Raw genomic sequence first — 26879 nt, forward strand, 5'->3', positions numbered from 1 at the left:
ATCCCAGGGATACACGGCCTTTTAAGTCTCCAACTGGGTGCTTTTTTCAACTGTGCCACAGGGACCTGATTCTGGTCCCCTGTGTCACAGGGGAGGAGGCTGCCTTTCCCCATGCCATTTTTCCACCACAGATTGGTGCTGGGGATGCATATGAGCAAACAACTTTGGATCTAACCCTTTACCTTTTTCACTTTTTCCTAGGGTGACAAGGTCTCTCTCGAGCTATACTGTCCCAGCCCCTGGTCCCCAGTGCAGCAGTGGGAGAAATTTGGGTGAAAAGGCGATGTCATGATGATGATGCATTATCAATTCTGGTCACATAATCCAAGTTTTGGGTATTGCTAGAGCATCCCCGGCAGCACATTATGTCACTTCTGATTATGTGGCCATAAGTGATGTTACAGCCTTGCATGACACTGCTCAATGCCCAGCCCAAAGACACTCCTTGGCTGGCCACTGTACTTCTTCCATGCTTGTTGCTACAGCTTCTGTTCAGAGCATGTCCTCTTAACAAAGTGTTTTTCATCTCTCAAGCACTGACTCACCTTCAGCAATGGTAAATCTTCTATAGAGCTACTGTCAGTTTTCTAATAGCTTGTTCATGCTACTAATTGCAGAAGTATTCTGTTCAAGCAAGTTTGGCCTGGGTCTCATGAAGTGCAGCCCTATGTAGAGTTACTCCAGTGAGTCTACGTAGGACCAGTGTTGTGTAGTGGTTAGAGTGTCGAACTATGATCTGGGAAGCCAATGTCTGAATCCCAGCTCTGCCATGGAAGCTCACTGGGTGATCATATGTGTCATATTTACTCTATTGCACCCTCCAACACTGTTCAGATGTAGGTCTCCATGATTTTCATTTCCAGATGTGGGGCCTAGTACTACATTATATATGAAAATTCTTCCCCTGTCCCAGTAATGAGAACAACAACAACAAAAACCAGTGTATTTCTAGTTAATGGTGGCAGCTGATGATGCTGTGTTGAAAAAGTGCCCATAAACAGTGGAGAAATAGCACAGTTAGGTAGGCAAAGCTTTGAACTGCCAAAGCGACTCCACAATGCACCACTACCCTTTAAAGAGCCCTCTTTCTTGGTTGGTGTCAGGGGCAGACCTGGAGGAGAAAACATCCCTGGAAAAGGGCCCCAGTCCCACTTCCCCAGAAGGAGGAAGGGAGAAAGAGCCTGTCCAGCCAGCCCTACACCTATGAGATTTCTTTGAGAAAGGCTAATAGCCTTACCTCCTCTGTACTGCAGGGTGGTTTAGGGACCATTACAGATGCTGGATTGAGACATGGCCCTGTTCTCTCTGATCTGTGCCACTGCAGATAGGCTAGAGAGAAAGGGTTGCAACAGTGATGGAATTAGGAGAAATATGGCTCATTGTCAATGGGATCCAGAAATATTGTGAACGGAGGATAATCTTGCCTCAAGAGTTCCTTAATAGGATGGCAAAAGCTGCTAATTTGGGTGCATGATGGTTTTCAGGCTAACTAATTAAATAATAACCTAAGCAAATAACTCGTTAAGGTTTCAGTGCCAAGTATCATACAAGAAGATACTGAAAATAAAATGGTCAGTTAAAAATCTCTTTGTGCCTGTCTTGGTTTCAGAAACTTACATCTCTCTGAACAAATTCCAAAGTGTCTGATCTCCATGAGCCACATCCATCAGACCTGTCCTCTATGGCTCCAGCTGTAATTTAATAATCAATTGCTTTTAAAAACCTGTCTAGTGCCAATGATTCTTAACAAACGATGCAGACCATAACATAAATCCCCCATTAGAGCAAGTAATCATTTGGAAAATGCAGGGATTTAAAATAGCACGTATGTAGGATCCCCAGCCTCCAGGTGGGGCCTGGAGATCTCCCAGAATAACAACTGATCATCAGATCAGTTCCCCTGGAGAAAATGACTGATCTGAAGAGTTTCCTGTATGGCATTATATACCACTGAAATCCCTCTCCTCCCCAATCCTGCCCTCCCAAAGCAGCCATTGCCGTTCCAGGTCCTCCTGCTGGAGTCAAAGCAGCTGCAGCTTCAGCCTCCACTGTGTTTGTCTCCTGGCTGCTGCCCATCTAATTGAATGGTGTAATCCGAAAGTATACTGTATTCTGCTTTAGTTCCTGCTTTGGGTTCTAAGTGGACCTGAGAGAATTAATTGTGAAGAACAAAAATGAGGATATTTCTGCTGCCTTCAGGCATCATATCAAAGCTCTGTTTATTCAAGATGGGCATAAATATGACTAATTACCATGCTTGTATGACCTTCCCCCACCCCCTGGCTCGCAGATTCTAAGCCATGGGTTATCTCCTAGTATATGAGGAAGCAAGCTCTAGTATGCCCATGGGGCTGCATATGGACATACAGGTGAAAGGGAATTTCATTGGTAGCTTCTAAAACCAGGGAGCCTTCAGCTGAACTCTTCTGAAGAGGAAAAGATGAAGGGAGGAAGTAAGCACATGAGCATGGCAACAAGCCATGTTTGTGCTCACCAAAGACAAATAAAGGTTTGCTGTGGTATCTGAATGCAGGATTAATCAGAGCTGATTTTTTTGAGAATTGATATTTAGTACTTAGTAGCATTTTTTCATAGTTATTTACCCTTGTTGGTTCAAGAAATGTGTTTAATGGGTTTTTTTAATGAATGAATGAAGGAAGGAAGGAAGGAAGGAAGGAAGGAAGGAAGGAAGGAAGGAAGGAAGGAAGGAAGGAAGGAAGGAAGGAAGGAAGGAAGGAAGGAAGGAAGGAAGGAAGGAATTCTAAACAGAGTGCCAGTGGGGAGAGCATGTTATTTTCACCATTTCAATGATCTTGAGGTATCACCTGTACTGTGATCACCTGACACTGTGCTATTTATTTGTATTTATTTGCACATCCGTTGTGATATTGTGGGATTCTGGAGAGCATCTTTTAAATTGCACATTTCACTGACGTGATGGCACATAACACAGAGAGACGCTCTGCAAAATACAGAGCTTCAAATGGTTCTTCCCTTAGGCAGGCTGTGGCTGTCATGTGAGGTTTGCCATACTGTGCAGGTTGATGTGTATTGACTGTTTTTGCCCACTTTGTTTCTCTTGCAGTTCCAGGTCCTCCTGCTGGAGTCAAAGCAGCTGCAGCTTCAGCCTCCACTGTGTTTGTGTCCTGGCTGCCACCCATCAAATTGAATGGTGTAATCCGAAAGTATACTGTATTCTGCTCTCACCCATACCCCACAGTAAGTTAAACAAAAACCAAACAAAAAGAATCGGAACTTTTAGAGAATCTATTGGGAGAAACCGTGTATATTTACTGATGCTGCTACATTTGTATTCATAAAACAAGCTTCCTCTGATCAAAGGGCAGGATAAGGGGAGGCCAGAAGGTCATTACAATGCTGCTGTAGCAATTCCTTACCCTGCTGCAGCCTTCTTCAGTGCTGCAAGCCGGCTCTGAAAAAGACAGAGGATCTGGCACTGTTCTCTTGACTGCTATATCCAGTGCAAAGGGCACATAAGGGGAAGTTTGGGATGCGTGCAAGAGAACTTGCAGAAACAATTTTCATATGTGCCATTGTGACTTCACTGGAAAATGCTGAGCATCCTAGCATATGGAAAACAAATGAGATTACTCCATATGAGTGAATGAACCTTTCAAAGTGTGGTATTAATTACACCCATATCATGCTAGCATATTCATTTTTTAGACCCTGCTAGAGTTAATTACACATAGTGCAGTATAATAGTATTTGAAGATCTTGGAATACGTGGCAAGTCATTAGCTTGACAACCATGGAACAAGATCAGGCATCTCATTCTTTTTATTCTCCCTGAAACATAAAGGAATGCACATTTTTTCATAAGCTCTAATCTTGTTTCTAAACAATACTTCTCCATCTTGTATTTTATAAAATCTTTAAAATACTTTTATATGCATTCTAACTTCATTTGTCTAGGAATGCTGGAGTGTAATGAGGTAGCCAGCTACTGCAGCAGCTCTCATTCTCTCTCTCACACACACACACACACGTTCAGTGGAACTTTATTTATTTTTTCCTGCACAGAATTGTCTTATGAGGTGCCTTCCAGCATCCCCCTTCCCAGTGCCATAGTTAGTTGAATCATGGCCAGTATCAAGGGAACAGCTTCCTTATGCACCCCCCCACTCCCACCCCCGCTGTACAGCCATTAAACAGCTGCTTTAGACAGACTCCTTTCATCAATAGATGCCTCAAGGCAGCATCGGCTTTTATTAAGATTATTGTGGTGAAAAGTGAACAGAAAAGAAAACTACTTTTTATCTTCCAAACCAATCAAAAGGTGTTACTGAAGGGCTAAGTACGTGTTACAAATGAACATACCTAATGGAAGATCCATATTAAAAGCAAAGCAGATTTAGAAGGAGAAATTTTGGGGAAGTACAAATCTGGCATTCCATCAGAGTTTTCTGAGAAACATCACCACTCTCCATGAGAAGAAAAGCAGCGGAGAGAGAGAGTGTGGGTAGAAAAGTTGCCTATGGGAAAAAGAGCCCACTGCTTCGCTGCTATATATACTCCCTTCTACTGGTATGCACTTTTAAAAAAAATGTTGGAGAATTGTGACATGTGTTAGTGTGTGCCACACAGTTAGCTTCAGAGGGCTGAGAACAGAGGGACAAATTCCTGATGCTACACATATCTATACTACTCATTTACATTAGTTTTATTATATTGTAACTAGCAACCAAGCCCGTTGTATAAACAAAGAGCTCTAAAAAACCTGGTGTCCCAGCTGCATGCTTGGCCCTCCACACCAAGGCTCCCGCTGCCCCTGCCACCACTCAGGCCAGCATCTGCGGCTGAGAGGGTGACAGCGTGGCTCAGCTAGCTATTCCCTCGACCACTGCTGCCCTCAGGGTGGCCTGCGCTATCCCTGGTGCTGCATAGGCTAGCAGCAGAGGCCCAAGAGGGACTGGCACAGCTCCATTGGCTGCTCAGGTGGCGCGTCTCCTCCCTGTGCCCAGGCCGCCCAGGCTGGTGGCTGAGGCCCAGGAGGGACTGACACAGTTCCACTGGCTGCTCTGGTGGGCACTCGGGCAGTGTGTCTCCTCCCTGTGGCTGGGATGACAGCTGAGGCCCAGGAGGGATCGGCACAGCTCCACTGAGTGCTCTAGTGGCTGCTCAGGCCAGCACATTTCCTCCCTGCACCCTGGCTGGCGATTGAAGCCCAGGAGGGGCCGGCAGGTCTTCTGGCTCTCTGGCAGTGGCCTGTGCTTGGATATCTTCCCCCTGCACCCCTGGGAGTGCAGACTCCATCTCTGGGCTCTTGTGGCCAGGTAAGTCCATTGCTGAGACTCATTTTTTTTATCCCTTTGAGTGCACCTGTGCGGGGATAAGAAGTGAGTCACCGGCAACATGGTTTGCCTTGTATGTCTTAGGATGGTTGTTTTGAATGACATTTATTGTAAACTAACTTGGGTCCTGTTCCTCAGGCGAAAGGTAGGGTAAAAGCATTTTGTACAGAAGTACAAAATAAATGCATAAAATCCCCCCCCCCCACCCTCACACACACACAGGACCTTTTAGTGTTCAAATTGTAGCTTGTGCTCTCAGGTCACACAGAACTCAGACTTTTTCAAACTTTTTTTAAAAAGAAAAGAAAACAATGTTTCTGAATTAGATGGCTCATGTTTCTCTCTGGTATGTAATGCCTACATGCTTAGTAATTAACATATTCCCTTGTGTATTTGTAACAACAAGAACCAAGGAACCATGCTGAAGTTGTATACTGTGAAATGCTCTTAATAACTTTCAGGCTAGGCCAAGGCCTTGGATTGCAGGTTCTACCAAGGCTACAAAGTCCAAGCAGTAGTGGGAAAATCTTTCCCTTCTTAAAATATTAGAGTTGCCACTTTACCTTTCAAAATTGGCAGTGAAACTCTGAGGTACTTCCTCATGCAGAACCACAGTATCAAAGGAATGTTAGTTAGATTTACTAGGATTCTTATTGCATTTAGAGTATCCATACAATCAGACACCATGATAAACCCTGGTTTGTTTAACCCTTTTTCTAGTTAGTCTATCAGTCTAAGCAAGAAATTCTAGTTAGCACATAAATTCTGGTTTCTTAGTTTCTTGCCTGTTTCCCATCTTCCATCAGGGAGAACATCTTTATACAACCATTTCTGCATCCAGGCTGCTGTGAGGAACAGTGCTAATCAACAAACTGTGATGTGTGATTTCATATAACAACTGTAGTTAACAAAAACAAATCAGCTACAAATTCTAGTTTTAAGTAGAGGTGTGAACCTGCCCCCTCCCCCAAACCCAGTTGAATCCAAATCAGGGTTTCACAGATGCCATAAAATTCAGAAAACCTGAAATCCAGGTCAGCAAGATCCCAAATTCTCTAAAAATTATCCAGGGGGCTGGGAGGGAGGTATTTTTCAAACAAACTTCTCCAAATTTGCAGGGAACCTATTACTTCCTGTCCACTAAAGAACTCTCAACTTTCAGGAAGATTGGACATAGAGATCCATTTTTTTGGGTCCCTGAACAAGGTGCCCCCAGCTACTCTCTGTTATTTCCAACTCTTTCCAGGCAAAGAGAAACCTTAAGCAAAGGCAACCCCTGGCCAAAAGTTATTCCGAATGCAAGTTCAACTCCCCATGTTAGTTGAACCAACAAAGGCCAACAGAACCAAATTACAGTAAGGGAACAAATGTCAAACCAGAGAACTCCAATGTCAAACCAGAGAATCCCAAACTGAAGCAAGGGAAGGGGGATCACCGGAGCTGGATAAGCCACTGAGTTTAAAAGTCAGTTGGTTATAGTGGCTTACAGGGCTGTTTTGGAGCTCAGAGCCTGGAGATGGAAGCAGGATGGGAATCCCTTGTGGAGAAAAGCTGGCATAGCAACAGAGGTGAAGCAGCAGCAAGATGGCAATGGCATGAGCTGTAAAGGAGCAGCTGGTGGCTCAAAGTACCAAGACAGGAAGAGTGGTGCAAGGTTCAGGCTGGTGGGAGACAAGAGAAAACAGGCGTAGGGGGCAAATCCACACTCGCTTATCTTCCACTTATCTTGCGCTGTCGTGGCAATCACCTTTATTCCGCTACCAGGCTGTGCATCCTCACATCCACCCTTGCGGTGTGTCTTCATGGCGCAATCAGTTCTCCACACGCCACCGAGTAAAGTGTTACCGTGGGTGGTTCCATCCTTTGCCGTCAGAATTGACGGCGCACGTCACTTCCCTTTTTTTAAAAAAAAGGGGTCAATTATCCAGTATACCGATATCTTGAATTTTGAGAAGTGGCAATGTACCCTCCCCCTTATCTTTGATTGGCTCCGGTGACTGTTTCTTTTCCCATGCAAACCGCTGCTCACTATGGTTGGTTTACCAGTATACCGACCATTATGCACTGTTAAAAAAAAAAGGGAAGAAAACGGATTTCTGTGAATATCACGTGGTTTGGAGGGAAGGCGCAATAGTAGTGTGGTGATGGCGGGGAACACGCAGAATGGGAAAGCGTGTGAGTATCTGCATGAATAGCGCTCCAATTGTGAAAAAGCCGCAGAAACAAATAGGTAGTGTGGATTCGGCCAGGGACTGGGAAAGGAGCCTGCTGGAAACATGGTTTCTTGCCTGTTTCCCATCTTCCATCAGGGAGAACATCTTTATACAACCATTTCTGCATCCAGGCTGTTGTGAGGAACAGTGCTAATCAACAAACTGTGATGTGTGATTTCATATAACAACTGTAGTTAACAAAAACAAATCAGCTACAAATTCTAGTTTTAAGTAGAGGTGTGAACCCGCCCCCTCCCCCAAACCCAGTTGAATCCAAATCAGGGTTTCACAGATGCCATAAAATTCAGAAAACCTGAAATCCAGGTCAGCAAGATCCCAAATTCTCTAAAAATTATCCAGGGGGCTGGGAGGGAGGTATTTTTCAAACAAACTTCTCCAAATTTGCAGGGAACCTATTACTTCCTGTCCACTAAAGAACTCTCAACTTTCAGGAAGATTGGACATAGAGATTTCTGTGAATATCACGTGGTTTGGAGGGAAGGCGCAATAGTAGTGTGGTGATGGCGGGGAACACGCGGAATGGGAAAGCGTGTGAGTATCTGCATGAATAGCGCTCCAATTGTGAAAAAGCCGCAGAAACAAATAGGTAGTGTGGATTCGGCCAGGGACTGGGAAAGGAGCCTGCTGGAAACATGGAGAGCCATGAGGCAAACAAGCCAAAGGAGATGGTCTTGCCGCCGTCTCCATGCCTGGAAAGCCCGCAAAATGCTGGAGTGGCAGCTAGTCCACAGCTGCAGTGGTATTTGCTGGATTAAACGGAATAAACATGGTTTAAACTGGCCCATAAGAATCCAGCTTCACGGATCTGATCTGGAATTCTCTAATGTAATCCTAAATAGCCAGATTATGCCATATTGACATAAAACCAGCTATATTAACCAGCTGTGAATCCCAAATTGCACACCCCTAGTTTGAAGTCTCAGTTTGGTGCAAACCAAGTGACCACAGTTTGTTGCACCACCTGCATTCAGGCAGCAAAAGTAACTGAGAATTTAATCAAATCATAGTTTCAACTAGAAATGTGCAATTCAGGTTTGGTATTCAGTACAAATTACCATGCACTGAATTCAGTAATACCAATTTTTTAAGTTTATCAAATTTATTTGGCAAAATTTGGTAAAATTCAGGAAGCGCAGCACCACTGTTCCTTGATTTCTGGCTTTTGAAGTTGGTTGTATTTACTTGTTCATTTTGCTACTTGTTCTTCTGGGGGTGTTTTATCCTGTTTTGGGTAACATGTGTGGAGTTTTATAGTTAATTTTATTTCATTAATTTTATTAATATATTATTAAATCCACTTGTTCTTCTGGGAGGCTGTTTGCCCCTGTTGTTGGGCTTTCTTTACAGAAGTTTGGTTGGTGTTTTTTGTTGGTTTTTTTTTCTGTTGGCATAGAAGTTTGGTTTGGTCACGTGTTCAGTTGTTGTTGGTTGTTCTTCTGGGGGAGGGGTGAGTGTTTGTTGAGGTGCTTGGTTCAGTTTGTTAACTCAACCTACTGGTGTTTTGGTGTACTTTTTTGGTATCCTGAGAGTGTTGTGAAGCGTAAACTTTTAAAAAGTGTTTTTAAGAAAGGCCAGTTGTAGTTTTTTCCTATAGGGAATAATGGAGATTGGAGGTGGCTGGGGAGTATCTTCTTTGGGGGTCCCCCAGGGTCCAATCTTCATGAAACATAGAGGACAGTTAGGAGTAGGTCCCTGTAAATTTGGTGAAATTTGGTCAAAAATGACCCCCCCCCCCAGCCACTGGAAACTTCTGAATTCTATTTCCCATAATGGCCAAATTTTATCAAATTTGCTCTGTATTACCAAACCAAACTGAAGAATGAATTCAGTATTCCCCAAATTCCATTTTTTTTCCAGTTCAGCATTACCAGACTGAATCAACCAATTTTTTTCTGTGCACCCCCCTTCAACGCCAACGTTCATTGTCTGCCCTGATCCTGCCCAGAACCCATGACAAACAGAGCCTTCTATGCTGAAAGTCTTCAAAGGAGACTTTCAATAGGAAGGACAATCTAGAAGGGAGGAAGAAACATCCTTTTGGCAAGAGAGAGAAGAGGGTAGCAATGGGCAGTAGCTGCAACAGACAGCACCTAGTTGGAAGGGTGGAGTGGAAGTTCCTCTTAAGTATTTGTGTTCTGTTAACATTTTGAGAAGACGAGTGTTAGAAATATGAGAGCTCTATATAAGCGGCCTCGTTCCATGTCCTTGGTTCCGATCTCTTAGCCACCATGACACCAGTCCCAATCTCCAGCTCTGTCGATATCTTCCAAGCTGCCCTCTAAGAAAGCAAAGGTGAAACAGAAGCATAAAGTGCATTCTTTGAATTTAAGCAAGCCTTTGTTAGTTCCATTGTGGCACTCTCCACCACCTCAGCTCACTCAACACTAGCCAGAATGGAAGAAGAGATGGCTCCAGTTCCACCATGTACACCTTTTCTGTCGGATGTTCACAAGTTTCACTCAGGGAATGAAAACTCAGCACCGGATCATCCGATGGCCTCTCCATCAGTTCCTGAACAATTCCCACCTGCTTCTTCAGTTCTGAAGTTTCCTTTGCAGGTTGCAGTGAGTTCATCTACTTTGCCATCTCAGTCAGCAACTTCTTCTATTACTCCCACTTTGTATCCACTGATTATTCCCTCCATTCTGCAGCCAGTTCCAGCCTTGGCTCCAGGATCCTCTTTTCTACCAGCTTTAGCAGCATAGAAGGCCCTGTTCGACATGGGTTCTGGACAGGATCAGGTTGCCGGGCACCCACTGGATTTTGATGACACCTTTTTGGCCAAGCTAGGTGTGGTTTTCCCCACTACTAGTTACGTCAAGGAATCAGTTTGTGCATTTTCCAAGGGCCGTCGATCTTCTGCACTGGGGTCCAGTGTTGGACCATAATGTCAACAGGTTCAAACTAACAGTGTGGCTCATTAGCCCCCCCCCCCCCCATTGACTGTCTCTTTGGATGTCATGCTGGTCATTCGAAATGATTGCAAACCCTCCACAAGAGCATCCTATGCTCACAAGTGGGAGCACTTTTCTGCATGGGTTCTGCACAAGGGATTGTCCCCCTTTTCTAGTCCCTTGTCTGTTATTTTTGAGTATTTATTGGCTATTAGGGCCACTGTTCTTTTGTCCACGTCTATTCAGACCCATTCCATGGTCTTGTTGATGAAAAGACTGTTTTTTCCCATGCTCTCTCCAGGAGTTTTCTTAAATGGCTCTTTAACTTATATCCCCCTCAGCCAACTATTGTATCACAGTGGGATTTGTCACACATTCCCTCCCTTCTGCCCTGCAGTGAACTCTCTTCTTATTCTATGTGCTTATGCAGCTCAGGAGAACTAAGGGAAGCAGGCACCTCTCCCTCACTACACATGACCATTTTGTTGGGAAACCGCTTCTCTCCATGTTGGGGAGGCGTGCCCTAGGAGCCTTCTACAGGCTAGAAAGATCCCTCTGCAGCAGGTTTGCACCTGCACAGTCTCAATGTGTGACCTGCACAGAATACGGTGATGAACAACAGTTACAAGTACAAGTCTGTTTTTTAATTCCAGGAGAACTCCAGGCTCCACTTGGAAGTTGACAACCCTAGCCAAGGAGAGACCAAAGATGTACTGTGACTTCTCCTATACAGGCTGCACTGTTGTCAAACATGAACATTCCACTGATTAAGCACAACCCCTTAGCTACTGATCAATCATCCAGGGGAAGGATGGGACATGGGCCATTTCCACACACGTTGAATAATGCACTTTCAATGCACTTTCACAATCCTTTTGAAGTGGATTTTTTGTTCCACACATGGAAAATCAATTTCAAATGTTCACTAAAGAGTATTGAAAGTGGATTATCCAACGTGTGTGGAAGCAGCCATAGACAGCGATATTTTAATCAAACCAGTTCATAGCTTCAGGGAGACTATGATCTTGAGCTTTTTTCCTGGAAGGAGGAGCTGTGCTACACTTCTCTGTTCTGTGCTCCACTGCAGAGATACACTGGACTCTTCCCTATGTAGTTAGCTACATTCATTGCTCATGGTTCAGATGCATTCTGTCTCGTCTGATGTGGTTTGGAGCTCTCACCCCTCTGTTGGGGAAGCCACTTGCTGCACATGCCAGGCAAGCCATGTCCTTATAGAAGAACACTTTACTTCTTAGTGGGGCAAACCCAGTTTTCAGAAGTGAATCTAAGAAAGGCAGATATTTTAAGTGGACACAGAAAACATAAATTAGTACTTCAGAATTATTAGTCCATATTAAAGAGGTCCATGTCAGAAGTCTAGTGGCTAGTTTTGCAAAGAAGAGCCTTTTCACTGGCAGCACCTAGGCTACAGAACTTGCTCCATAGGAAGGCTTGTTTCCCTGTCTCTTAAAGGCTGTTTAGATGACAAATAAATGTGATATTTCAGATAGCTTGATTTTTATTGCTGATTTGCCTGCTGTTCATTAATAGCACCTGTTGTGCAAGGATTAGACTAATTCACAGAGGACAGGATTATCAGCGGCTCTGTGCTGGCTAAATGGAGCTTTCATCTTCAGAAGCAGTATGCTGCTGAACAGCCATTGTTTTTTGGATGGATCCAGCCAGTCTTTTCTTCCTTATACTTTGCAAGACAATTCTCAATATGTGGCAGAGGCTGGTTGAATGTAGTTATTCATAGATGAATGTGCACTCTGCACATGCTACTGTGTGAATGGATGATCCAGCAAATGAACTGGAAGTAAGACAGAAACATATACAAACCTTCAGAAGTTGGCCAAGCCTGCATGAATTTTAAAGAAGTATTCAATATGTTTTTATTATGTCATTTGTATGCCACTTCCTGCCCCCCAAAGGGACTCAGAGCAACTCACAGAAAATTCCTGAAATACAGTTCAGACAAATAATACTATTAAACAACAATAAAAAAGCACATTACAGATGGTCCCAATTGACAGGGCTGCTTAACATGAGCCACAAGCCTCTAGCCTATCCTGGCTTTAAGTACCTGGAAGGAGAGGAAAACAAACTTGGCCCAGATGTATCTCAGCTGCTGCAAACTTAAACACTGTGGCACTCAAAATATGGTGAACACTTAAGGACATTTAGAATTCCCTGGGTCCAAGGCCATTCCTACTTCAATAGGAAATGCAGCATTTCATAATTGTAGTAGAGTGCCAAATAGGTTAGTGTGTGTGTTTTAAAGTGGGATTGAAAAACGTTAACAGCATTCCAGAAAATTAGAACATACCAAAAGCGTTTAATACATTTTAGACTTTTGCTAGCCTGTTTGACTTTAAAATGTTATTAAGCTGTTTTTCTCACTCCTTCCATTCAATCAACAGGAAATTGTTTTTTATTGCTATGAGACTCCAGAGAATAATACAGATCCTGTTCTTGAAGGAGGTGGATTAAGTCAATTTAATAACAGTTGCCATTCAAACCCAAATAATTTGGTGCCTTTTAAATAAAATTTAAAATGTTGGTTTTGCAACATTGACTGCTAGCAGATTGACTGCTAAGCATTGTCCAAAAACTGTTGGTTTCATTTTATTGAACTTCAATGTGTGTTTCTGAGGTCAGAAAAAGGAAGAACAGTGTTTGATCTCAGGAGAGCCACCAGTTGCCCCCCCCCCAGTTGAAATAAAGAGGCAGACACAAGGCTTGGGTAAAGGGGCCACTTGTATTAACGGCAACAACATGAACTTCAACCCATGAAACCTGGCAAGGGTCCTAAAGCGGTACAGGTCAAGCCCTGGGGTCACTGCCCTGGACCCCGCCTTGACCTGTCTGGGCGAGACCCGCTGCCCCGGGTGCGAGCCATCCAACTGCATGGTTTGGATCTGGCCGGCCTGGCGGATGGTTTCCCCCTTAAAGCTCCATGCACCCCCGCTGCAGAGCAAGAAGGCAGGACTTTTCCAGGGGCTCCCACCAGGCAGCCTGCCTTCTCAACTGGCCGCCGCAAAGCATGCCAGCCGATCCTGACAGGCCCCCAATATCCCCACCAATGGGGATATGCCAAGGGTGCTCACCATCCCGCTAGCATCCCCCCAGCTAAATCCTGCCAACGCTAAGGCTGAGCCTCTGCTCAGGCCTTCGCACCCCACAGGTGACTTACAGAGAGTCGCAGCCCTTGCCTCAGGTCATCTAAAAATATGTTGTTGCCAGCCACCGATAGGTGGACCCCATCACCTCTGTAGAGGTCAGCCAAACGGGCCTTAATCCTGGGGTGGGGAAGATAAATACCCAGTCCCTTCCCCAGCACTACCTGAAGGGCCCTATTAGCCCTATGCCTAGCCCCCTCTATCCCTTTGGGGTTCATAGCTTCCCACCACACCCGGCGCTGCAGTATCTCAGACCAAATAATCAAGACACCAGGCCACCGCTTGCTAATCCATTGCAAGTCGGCCTGTGCCTGCAGAATAAGGCCTTGTCCTTTGACAAGCCCAAGGTCATTACCACCCAGGTGAATGACCAATATATCAGGCGGAGGACCGCTCCTCCCCTCGAACAGCAAAGGTAGCAGCCCTGGCCACCTTAGGCTGCGCCGGCCCTGCCACTCAATGGTGGCCCACTCACTTAACCCAAGCTGGGACCCGATGGCTGTCCTCTTGGCTTGGTGGGCTGCCCAAAAAACCATGCTGTGTCCACACACAAGGATCTGCAGCCTTCCACAGTGAAACACAGCACCTAAAGAGAGAACAATTCAGTTGAGTTTCCCTGTGGGCAGAGGACAAATGTAAGACCGGTAAGCCTTGGACTTCCACCTGCCAACCTGCTGTATAATCTGACTGGGATAGCCCATGGCTGCAGCTGTCGAAGCCACCCCAATCTGAAAGGAATGGGTGCCAAATTTAACGTCCTGCAGCCCCAACTGCGTTAGAGCCCGACCAGTAACCGTCCAGAACTGGTACTTAGTCAAGGGGGCTCCGTCCTCATGACAGAATAATAACACCCTGTCATCGCCCCGAAGTGCAATGTATTGCTTCAGAGCAGAGACCGGGCATAAACCAGTGTCTGCACAAGGCCCTAGCTGAATCACAGACCCCCGCTGTAACTGATCAGTCTTGGAGTGCCTAATTCTTAAGGTGACCTTGTCCCCAACAAACTTTACATCAGAAGCCATTAAGGCCTTCCCAGAGCCATCCCTAATGGAGGTGGCTACCAATTCGCTTATCCTCAGGGCCCCAAAAAAGGCTGTGAGTGCAGCTGCATGAAAGAGAGCCGCCTCATACCCTGAGCAGCACACTGAACCCCAGACTACACTAAGACCACTTAAGATGTCTGGGGACATAGCCTCCCTAATGTCCCGTGATCTGACTGCCTCCCTAGACCAACCCTCTAACATTTTCTTGAGACGGAAATCCCCCGTGGCCTCTGAAAAGCCACGGGCTTTGCTAGCAAATGCTAATGCGGCTAGCTGTCCCCTAATGGACTTTACAGCCAAGCCCCTCACCTTATGATGCACACAAAACTGCATAAGGTGCGTCACAGGGATCGGCCATACCTGTCGCAGTCCCTGCTCCGTCCTAAACCCCACAAACTGACTCACCGCACGATCATAGGACCTCTGTGTGCTGGGGGCAATGGCTAGCTGGATGGCCCTGGAGGCTTCAACCTTCCAAGCTGCCAGAGCTCCTGTGGCATCGGGGTGGGCATCAAGTCGGCCTTTGGGGCAAGCTGATGAAATCGCTCCATCGGCAGGCAAGACAGAGTGTCTGCCACCCCATTCTCCAACCCTGGGACATGTTTGGCCAGGAACAGAATATTCAACTTCAAGCATCAAAGGGTAAAAGCTCGGACAAGCCTCATAACCCTCCGCGACTTGGAAGTGAGTGAGTTCACCACATGAACCACTGCCAGATTGTCACACCAGAAGTGCACCGTGTGATTGGCAAGGGCCCGTCCCCACAGGAATACCACAACTAAGATGGGGAAAAATTCAAGGAAGGTAAGGTCCCGACCAAGACCCTGTTCTACCCAATCAGCAGGCCACTGCTCGGCACACCAGTGCCCACGGAAAAACACCCCAAATCCGACCCCGAGGCATCAGAGTGTACCTGCAACTCTGCCTCCAGCATGAGGTTATCTCTCCAGAAAGAGACTCCATTAAATGCATGCAAAAATTCCTCCCAAACAAAAAGGTCCTCCCTAATCCCAGCATCTATCCTGAGCCTATGATGGGGAAGCCTTAACTTACCCATGGCGTCACAGAGCCGCCGCAGGAAAGCCCGGCCAGGAGCCACCACTCTACAAGCAAAGTTTAAGTGGCCTACAAGCTGCTGTAACTCATGCAGCAGTACCCTATGCCGCTCTTTAAATGAGGCTAGCCGCAACCTGAGGTCGGCTAGCTTTTCTAGCGGCAATCTGGAGGTTTGATGGACAGTGTCCATTTCAATGCCCCAAAAGGGGAGGGCTGTGGCAGGGCCCTCAGTTTTCTCATGAGCCAAGGGGACCCCCAGACGTGCAGCCAGATTGATAAAGCCCTCCAAGAGCCTGGCACATTGGCCAGTTCCAGGGGGTCCAACGAAAAGGTAATCATCTAAATAGTGGACGGTGTCCCAACAGCGAAGCCATTGACGCAGCACCCACTCCAGGAAAGAGCTGAAGCATTCAAAGACCGCACAAGAAATAGAGCACCCCATGGGTAATGCTCTGTCCATGTAGAAACGGCCTTCAAAGGAAAAACCCAGCAGCTCAAAATCCTCATGATGAACCGGGAGAAGGTGAAAAGCAGACTTAATGTCGCATTTTGCCAACTCAGCTCCCAGCCCACAACGCCTGACCACCTTGACTGCCTGATCAAAGGATGTGTACCTCACAGAACAAAGGTGGTCAGGAATAGCATCGTTGATGGATCCTCCCCTGGGGTAAGAAAGGTGGTGAATCAGGCGGAACTCACCTGCCACCTTTTTTGGCACCACACCCAAGGGGGAGACCCGCAAACATGGGACAGGGGGGGCCACAAATGGGCCCAGCACCCGGCCCTCAGCGCATTCTTTGGCAATTTTTTCCCTCACGATCCCTTCCATGCCGGCCACTGACCTAAGATTGGCTGCCATGAAAGGGGTCCTGGGACCCTGAAACGGAATCCTGAAACCAAACTTAAACCCAACAAACAAGAATGCTGCGTCCTCCCGCATGGGATAAATATCCAAGAGGAACTTAATTTCATTCAGTTTTATTGGGCTGGGGCCCTTTTCCAGCCTGATACTGGGCATTACCCCCGGCCCCACTGCCACGCTTATTCCAACCTCCCTTATATCGCCTAGGGCAGTAGTTAAAGGAGTGGGAACCACCACAGGTTGGGCATTCATGCTGGTATTTGCACGGTTTCTGCGTGCATGATCCCTGATTCGCGAACTCCCAGCACAACAGCCGTGCTTGAACCGGCTGACCCGCGGGCCCGCGGGAACTGGGAACATTGGATAACCGCTGCACTAAATGGCCACTATCCGAGCGATCAGTGAGATTAGCCTTAGCCGGGGTCATCACCTGCAGCCACAGCTGCTGCAGAATCTTGTCCCACGGCAAGTCAGGGTTCATGGCCGCTCGCATCCTAAACTCTTCGTCGTACTGCATCCAAGCAGCACCGACGAAGCCAGTGTACCCCTTGTATATAATATCAAGGTACTGGAAAAGAGCGGCCGCCCTCCATGGCTGAGCCCGCACAATGACACCTGCGTAGATAAGGAATCCAGGTAGCCAATTGGTCCAGGTCTGATCTACCCTGCACCGTTTCATCCGCTCCTTATCCCTATCATCTAAATCCTCTTTGTCTTTCTTCTCTAACTCCCTGTAGAGAAGGGAGAAGACGTCCACAAACTCACCCCACAAAATCTTATCCCTAGTACCCTGAGTGAGATGGTCCCCCAAGGGGAGGGCAGTGTCTCCAAACAGAAGTGCTCGGTAAGGCACCAGGCCATATGGGGTCATAGTAAAAGTAGCGCCCACTGGGGGGGGCATAGCTGGGCCAAGCAGTGGATGTACTAGGCAGGGACTGGCCCTCAAAACCCTGCCAGCCCAGCATGAACTGCCTGTCAAAACCCTGCCTGTCAAAACCCTGCCTACCCGTCTGCGTTACCGCTCCTGGGATACTCATTGCACCTGGGACAGGCTGCGCATATTGACCCCCAAACACCTGGTTACCCCCCACCGGTCCCGCCCCCAAACCCACCTGACTAAGTGCAGGGCCTTGCTGCATGCCCTGAGAGGCCATCGGACTCAAGGACATTTGGGCAGGGTCCAGTATCCGGGGACCCCAGGGCCATCCATCACCCTGTTGTGTAAGTGCAGACTTACCGTCCCACACTGGGTCAACAGCAACCGCTATGGGTTCAGAGTCAGCCCTCCAGCCAGGATCGATGCTTGAGGGTTCAATGCCCAATGCTCCTTCCTTGTTTTGAGTCTCTACAGCGTCTGCAGAAACAGAAGGCCCCTCAAGGGCAGAAAGTTGTCTGAGTACCTCAGATTGAAAAGCAGCCGCTGACAACTGCTGAACTGGCCGCCGACTAGGCGTTGTCGTGCCTCCCGCCCCCACACCCCGTGATTGCTCCAGTGCTGCAGTCATGGCACTAGCCCCCGCAGCCCGTGATTGCTCTAGGGCTACAATCCGGCTCAGAATGGCCTGGCGACTAGCACTCTCCTCATCATCAGAAGATGACACAGCGGGGGGAGGCCTTTTGGGTGGGGGCTTTTTAGCTGGCTGCTTCCTTTTGAAGGCCCAGACCCCTTTTTTGGCAGCATAGTTATATATGTAATCTGCAAAATTAATAATATCAAGCGTTAAAGTCAGTATACAGCTGGGGCTAAGAGGCCACATACTGAGCTTATGGCAGCAGTGAGATTTGAACCAGAGAAGTGCTGGTTTGCAGCCCAACCACTTAACCACTAGGCTACAGCAGCTACAAGAGCTTGAGCTGCAGTAATGTCAAGTGTTGCCGAGAGCTTGGGCTGCAGTACTGTCAATGCTGCCAATCTCTGCCCAGCAACAGAGCCACTGAAAGTAAAATGGCTGACAATCTCTGCTTGGCAACAGAGCCACAGAAATTAAAATGACTGGCAATTTCTGCCCAGTGACAGAGCCAATGAACTGAACCACCTGCCCCCTATGGGCAAACCAAAACCAGTGCAAGAAGCCACTGACAAACCTGATTGGCTCCTATAGGGCAAAACTTCCCCTACAACAGGGGGGAAATGGCACCACAGCCAAATAGATGAAAGAAAAAGGGGGGGTGAAGGGTGTGTGTGTGTGGTGATAAAACCCCACTAGGAAAAGAGAGGCACCCACCAACCTGACACCAGGCTAGACAAGAAGCACCCACCAGTGCTATGAAAGCCCCTCCGCCCTTGAGATGGCCGCTCAACCGCCTAAACGGCGAACCACCCCCACTCTGAAATTGTAGCCGTTAACACACAGCAAGGAGCCTGGCGCTCCCTGCTCCATTTCCCCACTGCTACCGCCACCTGCAACCCAACTGCCGGCAGCCCGTTGGGCCGAAGGTTGCCTGACTCGGCGCTGCTTGATGCAGCCCAGTGCGGCCGTGCGCTGTTCAGCACGACTCGGCTGCCCTCCGCCGCCCAGCGCCGTCCACCGAGCCATGGCTGCACGGAGGCAGGAGCAGCACCGCTCAACTACCGGCCCATTTGGGGAGCCATGGCTGGCCTCGGTGCTGCTCCGCTCCGCTCCACTCGTCCCCTTTCCGCTCCGCTCGTCCACGGCCCGTCGGAGGAGGGAAAAAACCCTCCACTGCAGCCGAGCACAAGGAGGCGAGTGTGGAGCAGAGGGCGAGGCTGCGCAAAGCTTGCGCCAAGCCCCGCCCCCTCCCAAGAGGCCCTGCGAGGCCGGGGAAGCTGCCGCTTATTCTGCTGCTGCGGCAAATGCAGCCCCCGGCCTCAAGCCCTTGGCTGCCGGCCGGGAGGGGCCAAAATGGCACTACTGGTTCTGGTTTCATCAGACTCACATGTAGCATTTTCTGGTCTGCCGTCTTCACTGGAATGTTTGACATATATCACTGGGAGATTCAATACTCAAAAGGAAATCCAGTAACTGGAATTTGTTTCCAAGGTATTATTCTTGTCACATTTTTCTCTGGTGCTAAGCTCATTTCTATAGTTTGTTTCAGTAACTCCCATATTGGGATCATTTTAAAATTAGCTATCTCTGATGTTTTGTTCTGTATGTGTTGTTTGGTTTTGATGAATTTCATGCATCTCTACAATAGCAAAAGCTGACAGTCATGTAGATATCAAGCTTGTAAATATCCCTGAGTGGGGTTACACATTGCTGCCTTTTCCAAGGAGTCTGGCTTGGGTTATATCAGGAGAGTTAAATTTCACCTATGAAATTGACTGCAACTTTATGGCCTTCTGAAACTTATCCTGAGTAGCCCTTTGCTCATTGTTTTGAGTCAGAGAAGTGTAATTTTGTTAGCAGACCATTAGGGACTGCTATTATGCTGAATTGCACAAGCCTTGTTCTGATGCTCTCTAGAACTTAAGTAGGTCAGGTCAGTTTCCTTCATAGCAGGAGACTGATGCAGGATAAGGACAGCTTTTCTTTTAATTTGCAGAACATCTTCTTGAAGTTTACCCAGATTAAATTGCATGTATTTAAGCCAAATGTAAGAATGGTACATATGGCATTTCTTTGCAATAGATTTTATGTTTCTCATCTTCACATTCATAAAAGCCAAAGGGTATAAACACTCTATTCTAGAGGAAAATAAAATTATAGGTCTCATTTTATGTACTGTCTTCAGTCTTTTTTGATTGTGTAGAGTCACTATCCAGAGGTATATGTATTTCTGAGGCAAAATCTCATGTTGTCAAAGTAGGTGAGGTGCTGGGAGTTCAACGAGCTGCTGTGCATCTCATTTTGTAAACAGCAGCCCTGTGTGGGCATGATTCAAGTGGGGGCCATGGAATGGGGAAAAGGTTTAAGCTTTTTCCTCATATAATTTTCCAGACTTGAAAGAGCCTGGCAGATCTGTATGAACACAAAGGCACTCTGCCCATTGTCCATATCTGTGCCCCACTAGGACAGACTGCTCTGTAATTTCAGATTGTAGAAATGGTGCAAGGGGAAAGGGTGAGGGTTAATCTCTCCTTCCACATGCTGTGATCCTGATCCAAACTGGGACCCTGCACAGCTCCTATGTACAAAGAAAAACTGTGTGGGAGCTCTGACAATCCACATCTGGTCTAGTCTGGTCCTAAAATGGAGGATGGGCTGAGCAGGGTTGTTTTATGCACACATTCACACACCGAGAAGAAGATTATAATTCTGCTTTAGAATAAGAGGCAATAAAAGTATAAGGGAAGCTTGACCAGAGGTTCAAGATCCTTGCAAGTTAAGTGCACAGATAATTTAATGGTACAATTTGGATTCAGATTGTTACTGTGCTTGGGTTTAAATCAACTTCAATAAAACTGCATGTTATGTTCAAATCATTTGGCTTCACTAGTTTTTAAACTGGGTTACCCAGAATTTCGGTGAAGCTGTCACAATGTATTGCATTCCTCAGAAATCTGAAAATTAAACTGGAGATTAACAGTGCAGTCGTAAGAAGAGATATGCCCATCTAATCTATTGAGTCTTTGAATTGCACCAAAAATCTCTTATTTTAGTCATTTCCCCATAAGAATTGGTATTTGAATCAATTCATATATTCACCATGAGAGAGAAACCCTGTTAAATTGAGTCATTCGCTAAGTAGGCCATTTGATCAAAAATAAAACCGCTGTTCATTCTGTCTGGTGGTTGAAGTCTAGAGCCGTAGAAGTGGAGCAGTGCTGTAAATGGATAGCGTGATTAGAGTTTGCTCTCTGAAACTTTCCTTTCAAGGTATTGTTTGTTGATTCTCATCTTCCATTTTACCCTTGTTAAGACGTTGAAGTAAGATGACCTCATTACAATGTTATGTCTTCCTGCTAAGTGAGAGGGAAAATAAGCCCTTAACTGTAGAACTTTGTTTCACAAGAATTAAAACAGATCATGTGCGATCTTTGCTAATCATTTCTAATGGCTGAAAGATTTTAATTGTCTTTTTCCTGCTGTCCTTTTCTGTTTAAAATTCATTTTTTCAGTGACAGGCTTTGTCTATATATATTAATCATAAACATTTTGATTTAAAATGATAGCCTACAAAAGCATCACAAAGGGAAAAGGACGTAGTAACAGGTGATCCCCCCATCCAAAATAAAATCTTGATATTTTTCTAATGCTCAGGAGACTTCTTTATTTCTGTTGTAACAGCGAGGGTACACTTTTTGAAGTACACTGGGCGTATGGGACTTGGGCCGGTTACTACAGAGCCTCGGGCAGTGCTCTGTTCCTAGGAGCTTTGTTTTAATTTATTTTATCTATTCTTAGTTTATTTTATCTAGCTTTAATTAGCTTTATTAGGTATATTGAGGTTTATGTTTGGCTGGATTTGTTAGCCTGCCAGCAGCAACAACCATTTTTTGCCCACTCCCCTCTCCTGTTAAACAGGAAGGGGAGGGCTGTACGTAGAAGCTGGTTAGCTGCTTCTCTCTCTTTCTCTCTCTCTCTCTCTCTCTCTTAATCTCTTAACTCTTTGCCCTTTTTTCTAGCTTTCATGTGCTTATATGTTCTACACATTACATATTGTATGTTAATTTCTATTTTTGATTCTAGCCTTATATGAGTTTATTTTGAGTTTATAGTGTATTGTGTATTTATTAAGTGAGGAACTTTGGCATCATCTCTTTTAAAGTCTCTCCCCTTGATTATCTTTTTCCCTTCCTCTCCTTCTGTTCTGGAAACTCATTGACGAAGTCTCCCTTCACACACACACCCCTGCCCATTAGGTGTGATTGGGATGATGTGCATTTTAGAGAGCTTTGGGAGAGTTTTGGACTCCAGTTCATTATTTTTCAGGCCTTTCATATTTTCTTTTCATTTATTTTGATTTGATTTCTTTCTTTTTTGTCAATGAAAGGCAGATAAGAGTAAATTGTCTATTTTGCAATTAAGTAAGGGCTTCTCTTGATGAAGTTTGTGATGATAGGGTGGCTGCTACATTGTGCCTGTTTCTGCCCTCCCTTACATTGCTTTGTTGCATCCTACTTTACTTACTCCCTGCTCTGTTTTTAATTTGTTCATGATTTGTTTTTAATTCATTTTAACTTGTTTCTAACTTGTTTTTAAACTTGTTTTAAATTTGTTTTAAGGTTGGGACAAGGGTGGGTATTTATTTATTTATTCATTCCTCTCTGGGTAAGGGAGCAGCAAATATTAAAAGCATTTTAAGCATTAAAAGCATTGAAAGATTTTAATACAGATTTTAATATAGAAGAATTTATAGAACAGTATATTATGAACTGTAAGCATAACTGCCCCTTCAAGAACCTTACTCCTCCCACTCCTAAAAAAATAGGGCAGAAGACCTTCTTAGATGCCACTATAATTTTGAAAATAGTTTCGAAGCTTTACAACTGGCTACGGATTACCTTATCTAATTAAATAATATAAATGTGGATAGTGGCCACAATCTTCTGAATGATTCCTCAACTAAAGAGGCAGCTGCAAATTCAGATGATCTGCCAAACAGGTTTTGTCAATCTTAGATACTCAAGAACAGGGACTCAGTATTGAACCTGCTAACATCGCCAACTTTTCTTATTGCAGATACTTTAAATAAAATTTAAGGAAAAAAGATCATCTCTCCATTTAAATTCTAAACAGCAATCCAGAGAAAAATGGGGAGAAAGCACATAATTTTATGGAAGACCCTTCCTGTGCTCCTGAACCCTGTAGAATTGTTGGAGATTCATCACTTTAGAGGGAAAATTAATTGGAGTAATAAATGCCTCATTAAGCAGTATTTAGCATTTCTTCTGAATTTACACCATGTTTCAATTGCTTTAAAATAGTATGACAATTTGTTTAGTAACCTTTGTTCTTACAGATTAATGCTCTTACTTTATTCTTCAAAACTTCCATCCTTAAGGGATGGCATATTTCCTCAACGTCCCCTTAAAACTACTGTAGTAACCCCTCTTTTCCCTTCCATGTTCTATTTGAAATTTCCCACAAAAGAAGCTAATCTATCTAAAAATGGTAGTAGACCCTTAATAGCCAGGAGGCAGGCCCCTAAGCCCCAGAAATTCCATTGATTGATTTAACTGAACCTCCCATCTTACAAGAGGCCAGAAAAGTGCCTGAACCACAAAGGATGAAACTCAAAACTGTAGTTTAGTACCTTCAAAGGAAATTGACAAAAAGTCAACTTTTTGACAACTATTGACAATATGCTTTTAGTAATATTAAAATATTAAGTTGGAATGTGGTCAGCTGGAACACCAAATGTCTCTTTTCAGAACTCTTTTATTTATCTACATTTGATATTATCTTAATACAAGAGACTTGGTTAAGTAATCCTGTAACCTTCCCAGGATATATTACCTTCTCTAAGGAGGCCCCAAAGGGGGAGAAAGGGGGTAGGCTGAGAGGCCTCATTTCATCTGCTCTTAATATTTCTGGATTAGAAGTGGTGGCCTCTTTTGACCTGACTGTGGCTGTTTTGATACTACTGATTGATTTCTCTTTCATAGTAATGTCAACTTACGTCCCTCCAATTCTGACCTCTTACTGATCTTCTTTTTTGGAAATTTATGATCATTTGTTCCATTGGTTTCATAATTACCCAATTCTTATTGCAGGTTACCTCAATGCTAGAATCGGTCAAGACAATGAGTGTCTGATCCAAAAATGGCTAGGTTATGGTAGAAGAAAGCATCTTCTCTTATTTGTATAATAAGTCCTCCAGAGATAAGATAGTTAAGGCTGCAGGTCTTAAATTGTTTGATTTTTCCATTCAAAGATGGTTGGTCATCTTAAATTGACAAAGAGAAATTGATGGAATAGGCAATTTTACTTTCTTTGGTCATAAGGGGGCCAGTTTGATTGATTATTTTATCATCATAGCAGATAATGTCAATCTAGTTGAGAGAGTTAATGTGGAAGAATATGGCAGGGGGGAACTCTCCCAGTTTCACTCAGCCTTTGCACTCCTGTGTATTGTCATTTGTGCTATAAGCGTTTGTTCCATCCAACTACTATGTAGGCATTTACACGCCATGTCCAATGGTCTTCCGTCACTGAGGAGGTAGTAATTAAGATGTTTGATTCTGAAGAATTCCGAGAAGAATTCCGAGAAAACTTCTTTCGAGTAACCTGAAGAATGATTTTATTATTCTTCAATATTCCTTATTCGACATCTTTGAACTTTTATATACCAAGCCATAGCCCGCGGCCTCCTCCCCCTCCTCCAGCAAGGGGTGGGAAGGGCGTTTTTGGCCTCTTCCACCACTGAACGGGTGCCACAGGTTGGTGGAGGAGGCCGCGGCGGCCGTTTGAGGGGTGGGAAGGGCATTTTTGGCCTTTTCCACTACCCTGCAGGCCTGCGTGGGAGCAGAGGAGGCCAAAAATGCTGTTCCCGCCCCTCGCTGGAGGAGGGGGCGGAGGCTGCGGGCCCGCAGGGTAGCAGAGAAGGCCGGAACTGCTGCAGCTGGACCGCAGCATCCACCACCCCAGCAGCAGAGCTCCACATGGGGAGAAATGGCCATTTAAACTGCCACTTTCCCTGCTGCTTTGCAGTGGCATGGAAAGGGGCATTGCCCTTTAAAACAAACCAAATGAACCAGTAGACTAGAGCTCTGGCCACTCCCTCTGGTTCCAGGGCTGCTGCCAGGTCCTGGGGCCAAGCTCAGTGGGCACCTTGGCTGAGGTCTCACCCTGACTATTACTATTATTGGTATCAGTGCCTGATCTGGTCAGGCTTCTGGGTGTGCTAGCTAGAGCTCTAGCCCCAGCCCTCTGGTTCCAGGGCTGTTGCGAAGCTCTGAGGCCAAGCTCTGTGGACACCTCAGCTGAGGGTTCACACTGATTATTTTTATTATCAATATCAGTGCCTGATCTGGTGGTCAGGCTTGTGGGTGTGCTGGGCTGGGGCTCTAGCCTCAGCCTCCGGTTCCAGGGCTGCTGCCAGGCCCTGGGGCCAAGCTCAGTGGCCACCTCGGCTGAGGGCTCACCCTTATTATTAGTGCCTGATCTGGTCAGGACTCTGGGAGTGCTGGGCTAGGGCTCTACCCCCTCCCTCTGGTTCCAGGGCTGCTGCCAGGGGCTGGGGCCAAGCTCAATGGGCACCTTGGCTGAGGGTTCACAGTGTTCTCTCCTTTTCTGTCCTCCTTAATTCTAATTTGGTGGCACAATGAGTCTTCCTGTTGTGGTGGCCGCCACAGATGGTCGTGGGTTGAAGTGCAAAGGCAGTCCTCCTGGTTCACTTGTGGAAAGCAGTACTGGGTGTGGCTCGGGGGCAGCAGAGAGTACTCCTGCTCCGCCAGATTCACCTGTGGGGGCTGTGGAGGAGGCCAAAGAGGTCTTTCCACTGCAGGGGAGAGAGGATCTGTCTCAACATTTTGAGGGGTGGGTGGGTGATGGATCCCTGGAGGAATGGTTTTTGTTTTATGAAAGATCCCTCCTGTCCCCATCCCAAACTCTCGGTGGTGTTCCCACCTGCAGTCCACCTCTCACTCTGTCATCCGTGGCCAGCTCTGCAGCGCAGCCTGTAACCGTTCATCCTCCTTCCCCTGGGACAGTTAGTGGTCCATGTTTCAATGCCTCCATATGGAGGCACTTTCGGGCCCTTCCTAATGACCCCCATGTGGTGCGGTGCCATGCCTGTGATGTCCTGGTGTGCAGGGGCAAAAACCTAAAGCACCTGTTGTCGATGGCCCTGACTCGGCACCTGAAGACGCACCACCCAAGCCTGTGGTCTACATCCTTGCCCAGCGAAACATCCATTGTGGGGAGAAAGGGGACAACAAGCTCTTCTGAGTGGGGGTCAGTGGGAGGGCCACCGGAATCCACCCCAAGCAAGAATCCTTGCCCTGAGGGTGATGCTGGTGGGAGCGGAGCGCTCAGGCAGGCCATGCTCACGGAGGTTGTCTCCTTGGGGTCTGGGACAGCGCCACTTAGAATGGCAAGGTTGAGGGCTCAGGAGGTGGGCCTTTGCGTCTTGGCAGAGACGATTGCCCTACATGGCTTGCCCCTATCCATTGTGGAGGCGTGGGCTTCCGCAGACTACTAAAGCATCTTGCCCCTTGGTTCTCCATGCTGTCGCCATGCACCCTTGCCCGTCAAGTCTGGCGGGTATCTCGAATGAGGGCTCACACGTTTGGGTCAGGTTTAGCCAGGCCCACTCCCACTGCTAACAGGCTTCTGAGGCCTTGCTAGGCCTTCCTGTCACAGCCAGATCATCATGACACCTGCTTTCTGTGAAGGCAGGAAAGTGGGTGATGCTGGCGACAGCCTCCTTTGGGCACATGTGCAA

General features: G+C 46.2%; 1 protein-coding gene across 1 annotated transcript in view; it reads left to right on the top strand.

Annotated features, from left to right (window-relative positions):
- Positions 1 to 26879, top strand: part of DSCAM (DS cell adhesion molecule) — a 540743-nt gene that overhangs the window by 392847 nt on the left and 121017 nt on the right. Inside the window, exon 18 of the mRNA XM_054973688.1 lies at positions 3086 to 3219. Within this exon, the coding sequence (XP_054829663.1) occupies positions 3086 to 3219 (134 nt within the window). The remainder of the gene's footprint in view (positions 1 to 3085; positions 3220 to 26879) is intronic.

Source organism: Eublepharis macularius, chromosome 3 (genome assembly GCF_028583425.1).
Source record: "Eublepharis macularius isolate TG4126 chromosome 3, MPM_Emac_v1.0, whole genome shotgun sequence".
In the NCBI taxonomy this organism is placed as follows: domain Eukaryota; kingdom Metazoa; phylum Chordata; class Lepidosauria; order Squamata; family Eublepharidae; genus Eublepharis; species Eublepharis macularius.